Source organism: Diadema setosum, chromosome 1 (assembly GCF_964275005.1).
Source record: "Diadema setosum chromosome 1, eeDiaSeto1, whole genome shotgun sequence".
Classification (NCBI taxonomy): Eukaryota; Metazoa; Echinodermata; class Echinoidea; order Diadematoida; family Diadematidae; genus Diadema; species Diadema setosum.
In genome coordinates, this window is record NC_092685.1 from 27,889,902 (window position 1) to 27,903,932 (window position 14,031).

General features: G+C 39.2%; 1 protein-coding gene across 1 annotated transcript; it reads right to left on the minus strand.

Moving 5' to 3' along the window:
- Nucleotides 1-12,102, minus strand: LOC140229256 (protein cornichon homolog 1-like). The gene is made up of 5 exons (XM_072309537.1): nt 12,022-12,102; nt 7,628-7,696; nt 6,398-6,510; nt 5,750-5,893; nt 1-982 (listed from the first exon to the last, which is right to left on the minus strand). The coding sequence occupies exons 1-5, from the start codon at nt 12,100-12,102 to the stop codon at nt 955-957; spliced, it is 435 nt and encodes a 144-aa protein (XP_072165638.1). The 3' UTR covers nt 1-954.
- Nucleotides 12,103-14,031: the final 1,929 nt, after the last annotated feature.

Consider the following 14,031-nt stretch of genomic DNA (forward strand, 5'->3'; position numbering starts at 1 on the left):
TGGTAAACAGTGGCTTTATGAGCTCCATAACACACCATGATTCCTTCAGCATTAAAAAATTAAAACAATAACAAAAAGCTCTGACATGTATCACTAGAGAATAATCACCCACAGTATGATCTATGTACTGTGCTGTGTTTTACCCAATACTGTAGTAACCTTCATGTATGTATACTCTACACAATAACTGATGCTGGTTCACTTACTGAGGACAACACACATTTCAGAGATCAGGCTGCAAGACAGGCCCAAGACAGAACAAAAAATATACATACAGGGGAACTTTGTTATAACAGGAATCTAAAATCCATGACAAGGAACTTGCTATAATGACTTTTCTCACTATACCAGAGTACAAACCTTGTATGCAAAGTAAAGAAATATTAAGACTTTGGACTTGTATAATCGTCTTGTTATTAGATGGTTTTGTTATATCCTACCACATCTTGTAACAAGGTTCCACAGTATATAAAAAACATGGCTGCTAGATCCACCCAAAGCCCAGAGAATTATCACTCTCCTGGCTTTACAAAGTACATGCATTTAATTTCAAAACATCATCAGCTCCACTGTACTAGATTTTTTTTTTTCTATGCAGAGTAAACTACATCATCTTTCAACAACCACATGATATGAATGACTCTAGTCATTCGAATGGGAACCTAACCAACAATGAAATGCTACTACAAAGAGAACCAAGAGCTGGCCATCCAATGTATAAAAATACCCCCAATTTCCTTCAAAATTACTCTGATGCAGGCTCTGTTCTACCCTAACCCTCTCTGATGTCAACAGACTACATGTAGTTGTTCCTTTTTCTTTCTCTGTACTTACTTACTTTACTTGTTCTGGACAACTTTGCCAAGTCAATTATTTACAATCCAGTCTACATTTTACTTTCTTCCGGGGACCTACACACTTCAGGGCAGCTCCTCTTTCAGGCCCACCAGCGCCTCATGAAGAAACCAGGACATAGATCATGCTGAAATGTAAAACAAACACACATGCAATACAGTAAAGAATACATCAGCTAGAATGATTTGGTTCACTTGATGCCATGACATTTGCCACTGGAGCAAAATGTTTACAATTCACATAGAACATGAAGTGGAAAAAAACAACAACAAACAAGCAGGTAATGTCATTCATATCTGTGAGAACACATCACAGAACATAAGAGAGAGAGAGAGGAAAAAAAAAAACAAGATTGTTGGATCAGATGGTTTGGGCTACATCAGATTTTTGAAAGAGATTTCCGGTTTGAAAATGATGCACATTTCATCGAAATTACATGCTCTTGATCACCTGCGAAAACTGATGGAACATCCAGGTTTGAGAAAGGTTCCTTAGAGAACAGGGCATTGAAGTAAGCAGTTTGTTAGAATGTGCTGTTTAACTACCAAGTTCTTTATTACTCCTACATAAAGGACTAGGAGGGATCTCATACTTCCATAGAAAATGCTATTGAAGGGATGGTATAGTTTTAGATGAGATTCAGGTTTGAACTTTTTGTGAGATAATAATTAGAAACCACATACATGTATATGAAATATTAAAGAGCATAAAATTCTAAGTATAAATGTTTGTTTGATGAATATAGGTTTTGAATTAGCCAAGTTATCTAAAAATAAAGGAAAACAAAGTGGTCCTAATACAGTGGTGTATCTAGGGAAAACGGCGCCCGGGGCAAGCACGAAACTTGCGCCCCTAATTTCTGAAAAAGTGTTCAACCCCAACCCCATCCCGGTAGGGACTTTAAACAAAGTCCACATGATGTTTTTTCAAGCACTTAAAGGGAAGGTAAACCCAAAGAGCAATGTGGATTGAGTGAAAGCAGCAACATTAGTAGAACACATCAGTGAAAGTTTGAGAAAAATCGGACAATCGATGCAAAAGTTATGAATTTTTAAAGTTTTGGTGTTGGAACCGCTGGATGAGGAGACTACTAGAGGATATGACGTATGAGTGGACAACAATACAAAGAAAATATAAAGGCTATTCAACAAAAATTCACTTTTCTAGAATTATGAAAGAGCAGTGGACCAACCGTTTTCAGAAAGCAGGGGGAATAATTGCTACCCTTAACATATGTCAATATCAAGTTGATGGAATTTGTAATTTTCATGAAAAATGGATTTTTGTAGTATTTTCTTTATATTTTCTTGATATTGTAGTCCACTCATACGTCATAACCGCTAGTAGTCTCCTCATCCAGCGGTTCCAACATCAAAACTTTAAAAATTCATAACTTTTGCATCGATTGTCCGATTTTCTTCAAACTTTCACTGATGTGTTCTACTAATGTTGCTGCTTTCACTCAATCCACATTGTTCTTGGGGTTTATCTTCCCTTTAAAAGGGATCTTTTGAGGGTGATTTAAATGTAATGAATTTTGATAGATTTTGGCGAGCGAGCGCAGCGAGCGAGCCGAAAATTTTTGTATTTCAGCTTACAAAACATGGAATTCTTGTTATTTTTTGCTTACCAAATCTTACAATTCTAATCAAGATATAGTAACGGCCTTATAGATAACGATTTATACCAAAAAACTGAGGACTTAAAAAATACTCTAAATTAGTGCGCGCGAGTGAGCTGAAATTTGTATGTGTCCTCGTCATCATCACGTACACCCTGTATTGTTCTTATCTTTTTTTATATAAATTTTGGCGAGCGCAGCGAGCGAGCCGAAAAGTTTTGTATTTCAGCTTACAAAACATGGAATTCTTGTCATTTTTTGCTTATTAAATCTCACAATTATAGTGACGACCTTATATCGTCTGTTGAGAATGAGAAGGGCGTTAAGTTGTCTCGAACACTATGGGTTTAGTGGCCACTTAACGCCCTTATCATTCTCAACCGACGATATATAACGATTTATACCAACAAACTGAGGACTTGAAAAAATACTCTAAATTAGTACGAGCTAGTGAGCCGAAATTTGTATATTTCTGCGTCATCATTACGTTTTTTTCTATCTTTTCTGATTCTTTTTCGCCCCCTCCCCCGTATGTTCGAAACCATTAGCGTCCTCTTTTGATCCAATCGGCGATCGCTTCAGAACGAATGAAATTGCAGTCTCTGCTCCGTGTAACATTTTTTCCTGCTAAATATAAAATGCCATGAGTAAACAAGATGACATTATCATTTTGTCCGCGTAATCGTCACGTTTTGTTCTTATCTTCTTCTCTTTTTTTTTTATACAAATTTTGGCGAGCGAGGGCAGCGAGCGAGCCGAAAATTTTTGTATTTCAGCTTACAAATCATGAAACTCTTGTCATTTTTTGCTTATTAAACCTTACAATTCCAATCAAGATATGACGGCCTTATAGATAACGATTTATACCAACAAACTGAGGGCTTGAAAAAATACTCTAAATTAGTACGAGCGAGTGAGCCGAAATTTGTATATTTCCGCGTCATCATTACGTTTTGTTATTATCTTGTTTGATTCAGGTTTTTCTGCCCACCCCCCCGTATGTTCGAAACCGTTGGCGTCCTCCTTTGATCCAATTGGCGATCGCTTCAGAATGAAAGAAATTGAAGCCGCTGCTCCGTGTAACATTATGCCTGCTAAATGACATGTGTGAACACAATAGACACTGTCAATTTGTCATCATCATGTTTTGTTCTTACCTTCTTTTTTATATAAATTTTGGCGAGCGAACGCAGCGAGCGAGCCGAAAATGTTTGTATTTCAGCTCACAGAACATGGAATTTTTGTGTGAACACAATAAACATTGTCATTTTGTCCGCGTTATCACCATGTTTTGTTTTTATCTTGTTTGATTTGGTTTTCTGCCCCCCCCCCTTTCCGAGAGATTTTTTCTTTTTCTTTTTCTTTCTCTGTTCTGTTTTTTCTTCTTCTTCTTCGTTTTTTTTTTTTGCATTTTTTTTTTTTTGCGCCCCAAGGAGTGGCGCTCGGGGCACGTGCCCCCCCCCCCCCCCCCAGATACGCCACTGTCCTAATAAAAGGTGGGACCCACCTTTTTTTAGGACCAATTTGTTTTCATATATCTCCACCATTTCAAAACCGATTTTCATCAAATTAATTTTTAATTCCTCCTCGAATCGTATGCTTTTTAATATCTCATATCAGTGGTTTCTAATTATGTTGCAAAAAGATAAAACCTAAATCCCCATCTCAACCAGAACTATAATATCCCTTTAAGGTATCATAAGATTATCTTAAAACTTGGCTGTCTTTTCCTCAACTTTGCAAATTCACACATCAATCTAATTGAATGATACCTGTCTAAAACTTTAGATGAAGGATTACCCCTGTACGAAAAACCTAACATCAGACATCAACACTGCAGATCTTGAAGTGTTGACGGTGAATCATCGAAAGAAAAGACCCAAGGACTGCCTCCTGGGGTGCGTTCGAGTGCTCTCCTAAAGCGAACTGTACCGTACCGTACCCGCGCCAGAGGAGCCCTCGAACGCTCCTAAAGTGTACTGTACTGTACTGTACCGAGCCAAAAGTGTACCACTTCCCGATGTGCACCAAAAGCGTACCAAAAGCGTACAGTGGAAACTCAATATAACGAGATGGTCGGGACCGAGTCATTTTCCTCACTATAGCCGATATCTCGTTATATCAGTAGGCATAAAAGAAAGCATAACATAAAGACATTAATTTGCACATGTGGGACTACCCATCATATTTCAATCAATACTGATAACTTGATATTGTTTGTGAGGGAATTACTCACCTTTATGGGTAAAAAGATGTTTTTCGCCAATGAAATCCAATATCAAAAATGTGTTTCATATTAATTGTAGATGTTTGAATTTGTAAATTTATATAGCTTGCGATTGTGTCAAGATTGTCTGTGGATTGGTATGTGGTTATGTTATGGGTGTGTGTTGTATGGAAAGCTTGAATATGGTCTGCACAATGCTGTGTGTGTATGTGACACATTCTGTATGTACATTATGACTGCGTGTGTGTGAAGATGGGGGAATTCCCTACATAGAAAGCTAATCACAGCATCAGATTGCCTCACACCTGCTAAACGTCATGATGATGTCATGTATACATATGGCCGTCCCACCACATTTTCTGCATGTATCAGTGTGCGCGCACACACACACTTACACGTACAACATGCAGTGCTAGCTGGAGTGCACTGAAGAAAATAATTATGTGTGTACAAGACAGTTTTTGGCGCATCAAGCTTTACAATCTCGGAAAATGATGATAGCACTGGTGAAGTAAAGCTTTACTGAAGATATTTTGCTTTACCTCGCTATAACAGGTTTGATTGGCTATGTTTTTCTTTGTTTGGAAGTCACAAAATTATTTCGTTATAGCCGATCTCGCTATGAGAGTAGCATTTTACATAGACTTGTGTGGAAGGAAATTTGGGACCAGGAAAATTTCCTCGTAATACTGATATCTCGTTATAGCAGTGTTCGTTATACCGAGTTTCTCCTGTACCAAAAGTTCGCTGTAAAGCATGCGCGTATCATGTGCATACGTCACAACGCAAAGAAGTCATTCTCTTTGTTCGGGACAGCTGCAAGTAGTTCAAGCGCCAGGTGGATGACATTCTTGCTACAAAAATGTGTGACCTTTTCTAAAAATAACTCGTGAGGAATGCTTTCTCAACAGAGCGCTCGAACGCTTCAAATCTGTCACAGTTCGGTATGGTAGGCTTTGGTTCAGTTCACTTTGGTTCACTTTAGAGCACTCGAACGCACCCCTAGACTCAATGAGAAGTGTGAATTCAGGGTCTGACAGACTCACCTGTAGAGATAGTAGAAGAAGGAGAGGAGGTAGAAGGCCAGCTTGATCCAGCCCTCCCTCATACACAGGTATAAGATGTCTGCGTTCATGATGGTGGTGGCATCATACAGGCCTGGACCACTCATCACTGGCCTGGTGGCATACCTACATGAGACATAGAAAAAAATAATGCATAAATAAATGATACAGACATATAAATAAATGTAAAAATTATAAACACATAGACAAAAAGAAAGAAATAGGCGAAGATGTATATCAAAGAGAAAATTTTCAGTGCAAATTGTCACACTAGCAAATTGCATTAACAATCATCAATGTAAAGCAGAGTGCTAACTTTATGTACATGTAAGCCAAGAGTGCTGGCATCTCTTTCTTCACTTCAGCCTACTTGTTCTGACATGTGAGATGTATCTAAGTATGTGTGTAAATCATACTAGCTTAGCTGGTACCTATTGCTTAAAACAATCAATCTTTTCCTTTATCTTGAACTTTGAGACCTCCAATATGACAATTGTCAGGCTTACAGACTCACAAACCTGAACCTTTGACCTCAATACTTTGATACACATCTGCTTTTGTATTCCACACAGTATTCTCACTGAAGCTAGAACTGCCTTTGTGCTCCATAACTGACCACTCCCATCTTACCTGTAGACGTGATACCCAATTAACGGTAAGTTGAGTGCCACGGTGATGAACTGCCCGGCAATCAGGAACAGCACATTGAAAAAGATGTGGATGATGTACTCGGGCAGTACAAGCTGTGCACAGAGACAAGTATAATTGTGCTCAAATCAAACCATCGTCTCTTGTTGTTTGTCTGCCTATGTCGTTGTTTCCCCTGAGTGTCTGTGTGCCTGTGTGTGTGCTTCTGTTCCTTTACTTCTTTTTTTTCTTTTGTTAGTTCATTTTATTGAGTGGTTTACATCTTTACAAGTTTGTCTGTTATGTGGTCCTCTCTCTTCCGATGACACAATGATCCTGAACTGTAGTTTCATACATGTATATATATGTTTATATAATTGTTGTAGTGAATTGTTTGTCTAATTGTAAATGTATCGAAAACAAAAATACGATATTGGAAATAAAATTTGAATGTGAAAACTTGCCAAATAACAGGCCTTCAGTATTTGTAGTTTTGTGAAAATGAAATACAACCAGCCATGATTTTACTTCCTCTAGCAGAGAATAACAGGTGAACGCATAGAATGCACAGAAGCGACTCCAGTTGTAGTTAAACTTATATGCTTACGTGTAAGAAAATGCACTTGATTCCTTGGATTGAAGAGACCTTTTTTTTTTCACACAATGGGTATCTCACTTTCTGTCTATGAAAGTGTTCCATTTGATGACAATGTGTTCCACTGAAAATAATTTTGTGAAGTATTTAAAAAACATAGTATACCACTGTGTGTTGACATTTGGAGAGTCTCTTCAATAATTCTGCTACACTAGAGGGACATTTTCGTCAAATATTGCACAATTTTGAAAGTGCAAGCTTTGTAATTGCAAAATACTTTTTTATGAAACGTCAAGTTAATAATGAACTATGGTACTGTCACATCAGAATACAGACAAAACTTGCAATCACTCCTTCAATAACTATGTTAAGCCTTCAAACTTACAACTGTGTAATAAGCCTCCATAAATCACAATAATATTGTGTACGTGGTACAGGATGAAACAATTATAAATAAACACTGAACACTTTCTCAATTACATGGCATGGCCTGAAAAATTAAAGATAAGAAATCCTCGGTGGAGGTGGCTGTTCCCTACACACATCACAAAACTGTAGGACAGAAAGACACCACAGGTCTAAAATGTACATGTACACATGTACATTACAAATGATGCAGTGGCAGTCGTAATACTTACCGGGTTCAAGCTATTGCACTGATCTATTGGATTCTTGTAGTCAGTCTTCAGCTCATCAAATGCGATTATCTGCGTAAGAAAAGAAAGCACATAGATGTAAATGTACAAATATCCTATTTACAACACTTACAATTTACATTAGACTACGTATTGTAACTCTGCTTTGATAAATGCATGAAAGCAAGTGATAAAAGCAAGACTAGCATGCTCAAAATTGAGCAGGCCTTCTTGGACTGGGAGCATATACAAGGGGTGCAATTGTGCTTCTCCACTATTCAAACTGTTACAATGGTTGCCTGTTTGTTTCACTTTTCCATCTAAAAATATGGCTGGATTGGCAACGTTCAGCTGCACTAGTTGGTCTTTCATGGAGTCAGTTCCACTTCACCAGGTTTTACCCCCTTTTCTTTGCGATGAATGAATGAAGCGGGATAGTCTTTTCTTTGCATGCCATGAGTCGTAACTCTTTCACACATGGCACTTCCATCCTATCCGAGGGACGGAGTACCTTGCCTCTTCCTAGAGGAGATGGTATGATTACACACAACATTGCTCTGTTATAATTGGGAATCGAACCTGCTTCCTTTGGATCTGGAGGCAGACGTGCCATTGACTGAGCTCATTGCCCTTGACTCACATTTAATATACACATGCTTACAAGTTACAGAGAACATGGTTCTGCTTCAATAATTACATATTGGACGGCAATGAATGGGATACCAAGGAATATTGGCCCTAATGAGTGCAATATTCCCGGGTATTCTAGCCATCCAATATAATCATTATTATCTAGAGATGACATAAACTGTGAAGAAGTACCGTACTTGTACTAGACTGAAGTCAACACTGCACTGAAAAAGGAGCTACTCACACTGTTCTTGCGCACGCAGGATGTTTATGCGCTTGTGAATTGTAGCAATTAGATTTTGCACATTTAGAACATACCAACAAGCATTTGTGCACTCAGCAAGCACTCGCAAAACTGACAAGACAATGGAATACAGTGTACATGTATTATTGACAGGGATTATACTGAGGTTTGTTGAAAAAATCGGAAATCAAAATTTTCAGGTTATTTTGACACATGGAAAAAGCAAAATGCGTGTAGACTTGAGAAAAAAATAAATCTGAAATCTACAGAACAACATGCCTGTATTGAACAGCAAGACGAGTAACAACGGTAGCCTATTATGGGGAATTGATACATTGGTCTATGCATTTAGTTCAATACGCTCTCATATTGAACAGTAAAAACTGAGCAGACAATACAGACAGACACACACACACATTTTCCAATAACCACCTTCTTTTAACTTAAGACAATCATAGAACATTGATTTTTAGCTCCTGCAATGAGTCTTGGTTCAACTTCAAGTAATATTAATTTAAAAGGCTAACCTCAGTTCCACGTGATGTAGGGGTTGTACTAGGGTACTATTGCACAGGCAGCATTAACCCCGGGGTGCTCCTGGTACACAGTATACTGTTAGTGAGAGCGCCCCATACAATGTAATCCCACTGAGTCAACAAAGTGCTGTCTCAGTACGATAAAAGAGAAACACAAATTTTCGCACCTCTATAATTTACATATTTCACCAGCAAAAGGCTTACTTGTATACTACACATACGCTTTCTATTTAATTCATACATGTACCTGCCGTTCACTTGCTCATTTTTTAAACTAATCCCATGGTCTTGAAAAAACGTTTTTCTACGAGTCTATCTCCATTCTCCCCGTGCCTTCCTTCGTTTTCTGAAACACCCTTGGCATGGCACATTACGCATTGGTGATATGATGACATAAATGGTATCCCGGGTACCAACTAAATATCAGCCATTTTGTTGAATTATTTATTTTTTCAAAAAGGTTGTACCCTGGGTGCCAAAAAGAGGAAATTATTTTGGTGCTGGAGCTAGCGCACGCTAGCCACTGCACTGCACTGCACTAAAGCACACGCTAGTGGTATCGCAGATTCCATGCACGCATAGTACAGTATAACATGCAGTGGCATGGGAATGACTATGTACACGCACACACAGTGCATGCATTTTTCTCTGGCTGTCCTCGAGTGGACGTGAGGTGGCGCTACACAACGCGGTTACCCGGTGTACTACGGTACCCTGGGGTAACATGTGATGCATCATATGCATGAAAGGCGCAATGCCTTTGGACAAGGCCCTTTCGCACTCATGATATCGTGCTCGGCTGGGATCGCTTCTTACTTGCTCAGAAAGTAATGCAATAAAGTATGTCCCCAAAAAAATTACAATCAGATTTTCGCATTTACAACACCCAATATGATTACACTGTCTAAATGCTACGCCAGGGTCTTAAAATACATGTATAACATCTTAGCTCTACAATATTTTGCAGAAAACCCCATTCAATTTGGTTAAGCAGTCACAGAGAAATGTGGATTATTGTAAAGCATGTCATGAGTCTGATTCTTTCAAGTTTAGCACTTGGATGCTCTTGTGTGTGAACACAATAGACAGAACTTGGAGGGAAGAGATTCCTTACATGTTCCACAAAATTCCTTATTTCTCTTTGACCACTGAAGCAAATTGAATGGGGTTTTCTGTAAGATGGGGGCAATGAGTTACAGTTTCATACCCTGAAAATGCATTTGGATTGATTCACTATTTTTAAAGTTATCGTTGCGGAAGGCCCCGTTGTAATTTTTTGGGGGGACATACGGTATAGCGAGAGAGGGCCTTGTCAAAAGGCTACACTTCACTCCTAGCGCATGCACAGGTTTCAAATCTATCGAATGGAGCAGTTATCATTCTCAGAGATTCCTCTTGACCATATCATTTAAAGTCATCGATTTCAACTGAAAGGGACTATCATAGAGGAACCAAATGTTTCCAAGTAGGTGTTATCAACAATTGGACTACATCGTACTACTGTACATGTATGTATTCAAATTGCAGCAATTTTTAGTAAATTAAATATAATTAAGTTGGAATTTTGAGGTGATATTGTCCCGTACGAGACACCAAATCCTACAAGCTGCAGCCCACGCCTGAATACTTCGCGTTTGGGCTGGTCACAGTTAAGGCAGCATAATTCTATGCCATGATCTCTCACGAAGAGTGAGTTTGTTTTGAGTGACAACTTGAAAGTCGACGTCGATATTGACACCTTCCAAGAACCAATTTGGTTCAATAAATTTCATGTGATGAAATTTAATTGGAAATGACCTAGATCTAGAGTAAAAGTGGCAGTATGCGGCCGCATAAGTGTTTTTCCACTTTGAAACGCAAACTTGCTAATTGCTTTAACCCAGGTTATATCATAGCGGTTGACCACTTACCAGTTTACAATATTGTGAAAATCGCAAGACCAATGTCCATCGCTATAGTAAAAAAAGACCACGGCCGCGACCCGGCAGAGCGTCCGCTGGTTTGCGACCGTGGTAGTCTGGTTTGCGGCCCAATGTACAATTCCTATGCGATACGCGCGTGCTCCGCGATCTTCTGCTGAACGCCTCATTTTGGCTTGCGAACGTTGCGCAAGCGCCAAGTCCCATTGCGAAAGCATGTGAAAAGGGCTCTCACGCTTGCACTGACCGCAAATAGGCATGGCGGTGTTACTGTTGTCTTTCTCATGTTTTTCCTATTTTTTCGGTCGTAACATCCACTTCCGGAAAAAAATGGCGGCCCGCATCGGCCCGCGAAAGTTCTATTTCTACGTGAGGACATGTATTCAAAATCCGCAAACATCAGGAAAACAACAAAATAGCCAGTTTCTTAGACCCTTAAAACCCTTAACTGTGATGTTAAGAAGTACCAAAAATGAAGTTTTTGATGCGAGATGTCATCATTTTTTAGGCCTAAGTGAGAAAATTTCACTTTTGTTGGAAATTTTTTCCATGTTATCGGTTGGTTTTTGTAGAATGATAGTGTGTTAGTGAATGTGTGGTATACATGTATAAAGTGTGTGGCTGTGTTCAGCGTTATGTAACGAAATATGCTGTAGTGGCCGCAAACCGCCGGACAGCCGCTTACTGCCACACTTACTCTAGACCACTATATTCAGCGGCGAAGGCACGCTTCGTTGCACTTCCATACACGAACAGTCTGAATTGTCTGAGATGAACTGGCAACACTTAGCCTGAGCGTGTTACTGTGTTATTTTCATGTGAGTGCAGTCAGTAGACCCTGTCCGTCCTCTGGCCCTGCGTTAAAACAAGTTAATTTTTTAAGTGTTCTATTCCATTAGCCCATTAGGTAACGTTAAATGTAATGTATGGGACTACAATATATGTAGGTTACACGCCCAAGGTATGACTACCGGCTAGCGAATATTATTACAACACAAATTCAACAGGGATCTCTTGTTCAGTAAATCAAACTTCCTATTAGTGAAATTAGTGAAATTGAGGACTTACGTGAAAGATGGCAAAGAATATCAAAACTGCAGCCAATATCATGGCCAGCAAATAGCAAAACGCGACGAAAGTGAACGCCATGATGGAACTTTGAAATTCCGAAATTTAGTGAATCATCTCTTTGCTGCCCTCTACAGTTTCGACGGATGTCCACGTCGTGTATGACAAAACCAAAATACAGTTTGTAGAGGAATTCATACTCAATTTCGGCAGCTATTCAGTTTTTCGCCAAACTGCCTTTTCTGATTTTTGATTATTTTTTCTTCATTTATTTTAGTATCTTTGGTACGATTTTGTGATGCGGTCAGGGATATTCCATTATAACAGTTGTGAGCCCTATACGTATATACAGCATAACCAGCAAACACCACTGTAGTATCATCTCGGCAGCATCACGCGAGTCTCCAGATGTAAACTACAGTGTATTCCCATTATAACAAATTCTGTTATGACGAAATTCTCGTTACAACGAGAAACGTGGCTGGATGAATCAGTAAGAAATAGTGAAATTTTTCCCAATGGTTATTTGGTTTTTAGGAAGGACAGGAAACCAAACAAGAAGGGACAGACACATGGAGGGGTGCTGATTGCAGTAAAAAACAGCATAAACTGCACACAGAGACTTGATTTTGAGGTAGAAAATGAGAGTATATGGATAGAGGTAGAGGTGGATGGGTCCAAACCATTGTTGACAGGCTGTTTTTACAGGCCACCCAACACAGACAGAGAATATCTGGCAAGTATCAAGAACTCGCTGGACTCAAAGGTAAAGTTTGATCATTACAGTAATGTTTTATCTAGGAGGGGATTTTAACCTGGGAGACATCATCTGGGACACACAGACACTCAGACCTGGTACGCAGAAGGCATCAATGTGTAGAGATCTGATTGACATTGCCAACGACTACGGCCTTGAGCAAATAGCCACGGAACCCACTCGTGGTGAGAATACACTTGATTTACTGTTTGTGATGAATTCCTCTTTGGTTATTAGGTCCTCTACAGTACCTGGACTGAGCGACCACGATGGAATACCCATGATTTTGGTAAACACAAAGCCATTACTCAGTAAGTGTAAACCTAGGAAAGTGTTTCTGTATGATAAAGCAGACAAGGAAAAGCTGAAGGAAGAGGTGAAGAATATTAGTAGAGACATACAGAATGAAGCAGATGCCCAGAAAACATCAGGTAAAAGTTCAGTTGAAGATTTGTGGAACAATCTCAAGCAGAGATTACATAAGGCAATAGATGAGACTGTTCCATCCAGGATGGTAAGTAAGAAAGATACCACCCCATGGATAAATAAGTCGATAAGAAGGTTACACAAACGAAAACAAAGAGCATACAACAGGACAAGAACGTCAGGTAAAACAGAGGGCTGGATGAATTACAGGCAGATACGAAAGGAGACGAAAAAAACAACAAAGAAAGCACGAAGGAAATGTACAAAGTAAATGCCTAGCATCAGTTAAACAATTTTGGTCATTTATTAAATCCCTCAGGAAAGATTAAATGGGAATACCAACACTGAAAGACAAACTTACAGGTGAACTGGTTATGGAAAGCAAACAAAAAGCTGAATTGTTGAGTAGACAATATCAAGAACAATTCACTCAGGAGAGACTGGATGACATGCCTACGGCCCAGGAAAACAATGTACCCCCTATGCCTGAAATTGAAATAAATGATACTGGTGTGACTATAAAAATTTGCTTTAAAAAATTAGATCCCCATAAAGCAGCAGGTCCAGATGAAATCTCACCATGGGTCCAGCGGAAGAGATAACTACAGCATTAACCACGATTTTTCAATTATCTCTTGAAACAGGGGAGATCCCGGAGGACTGGCGACAAGCAACAAAGAAAGGGGACAAAGCCGACCCAGCCAATAATCGTTCAGTTAATCTCACTTCTGTTTGCAGCAAAATAATGGAACACATCATCCACACTAACATCATGCGTCATCTAGATACACACCAGTCACTGGATGAAAATCAACACGGGTTCAGGA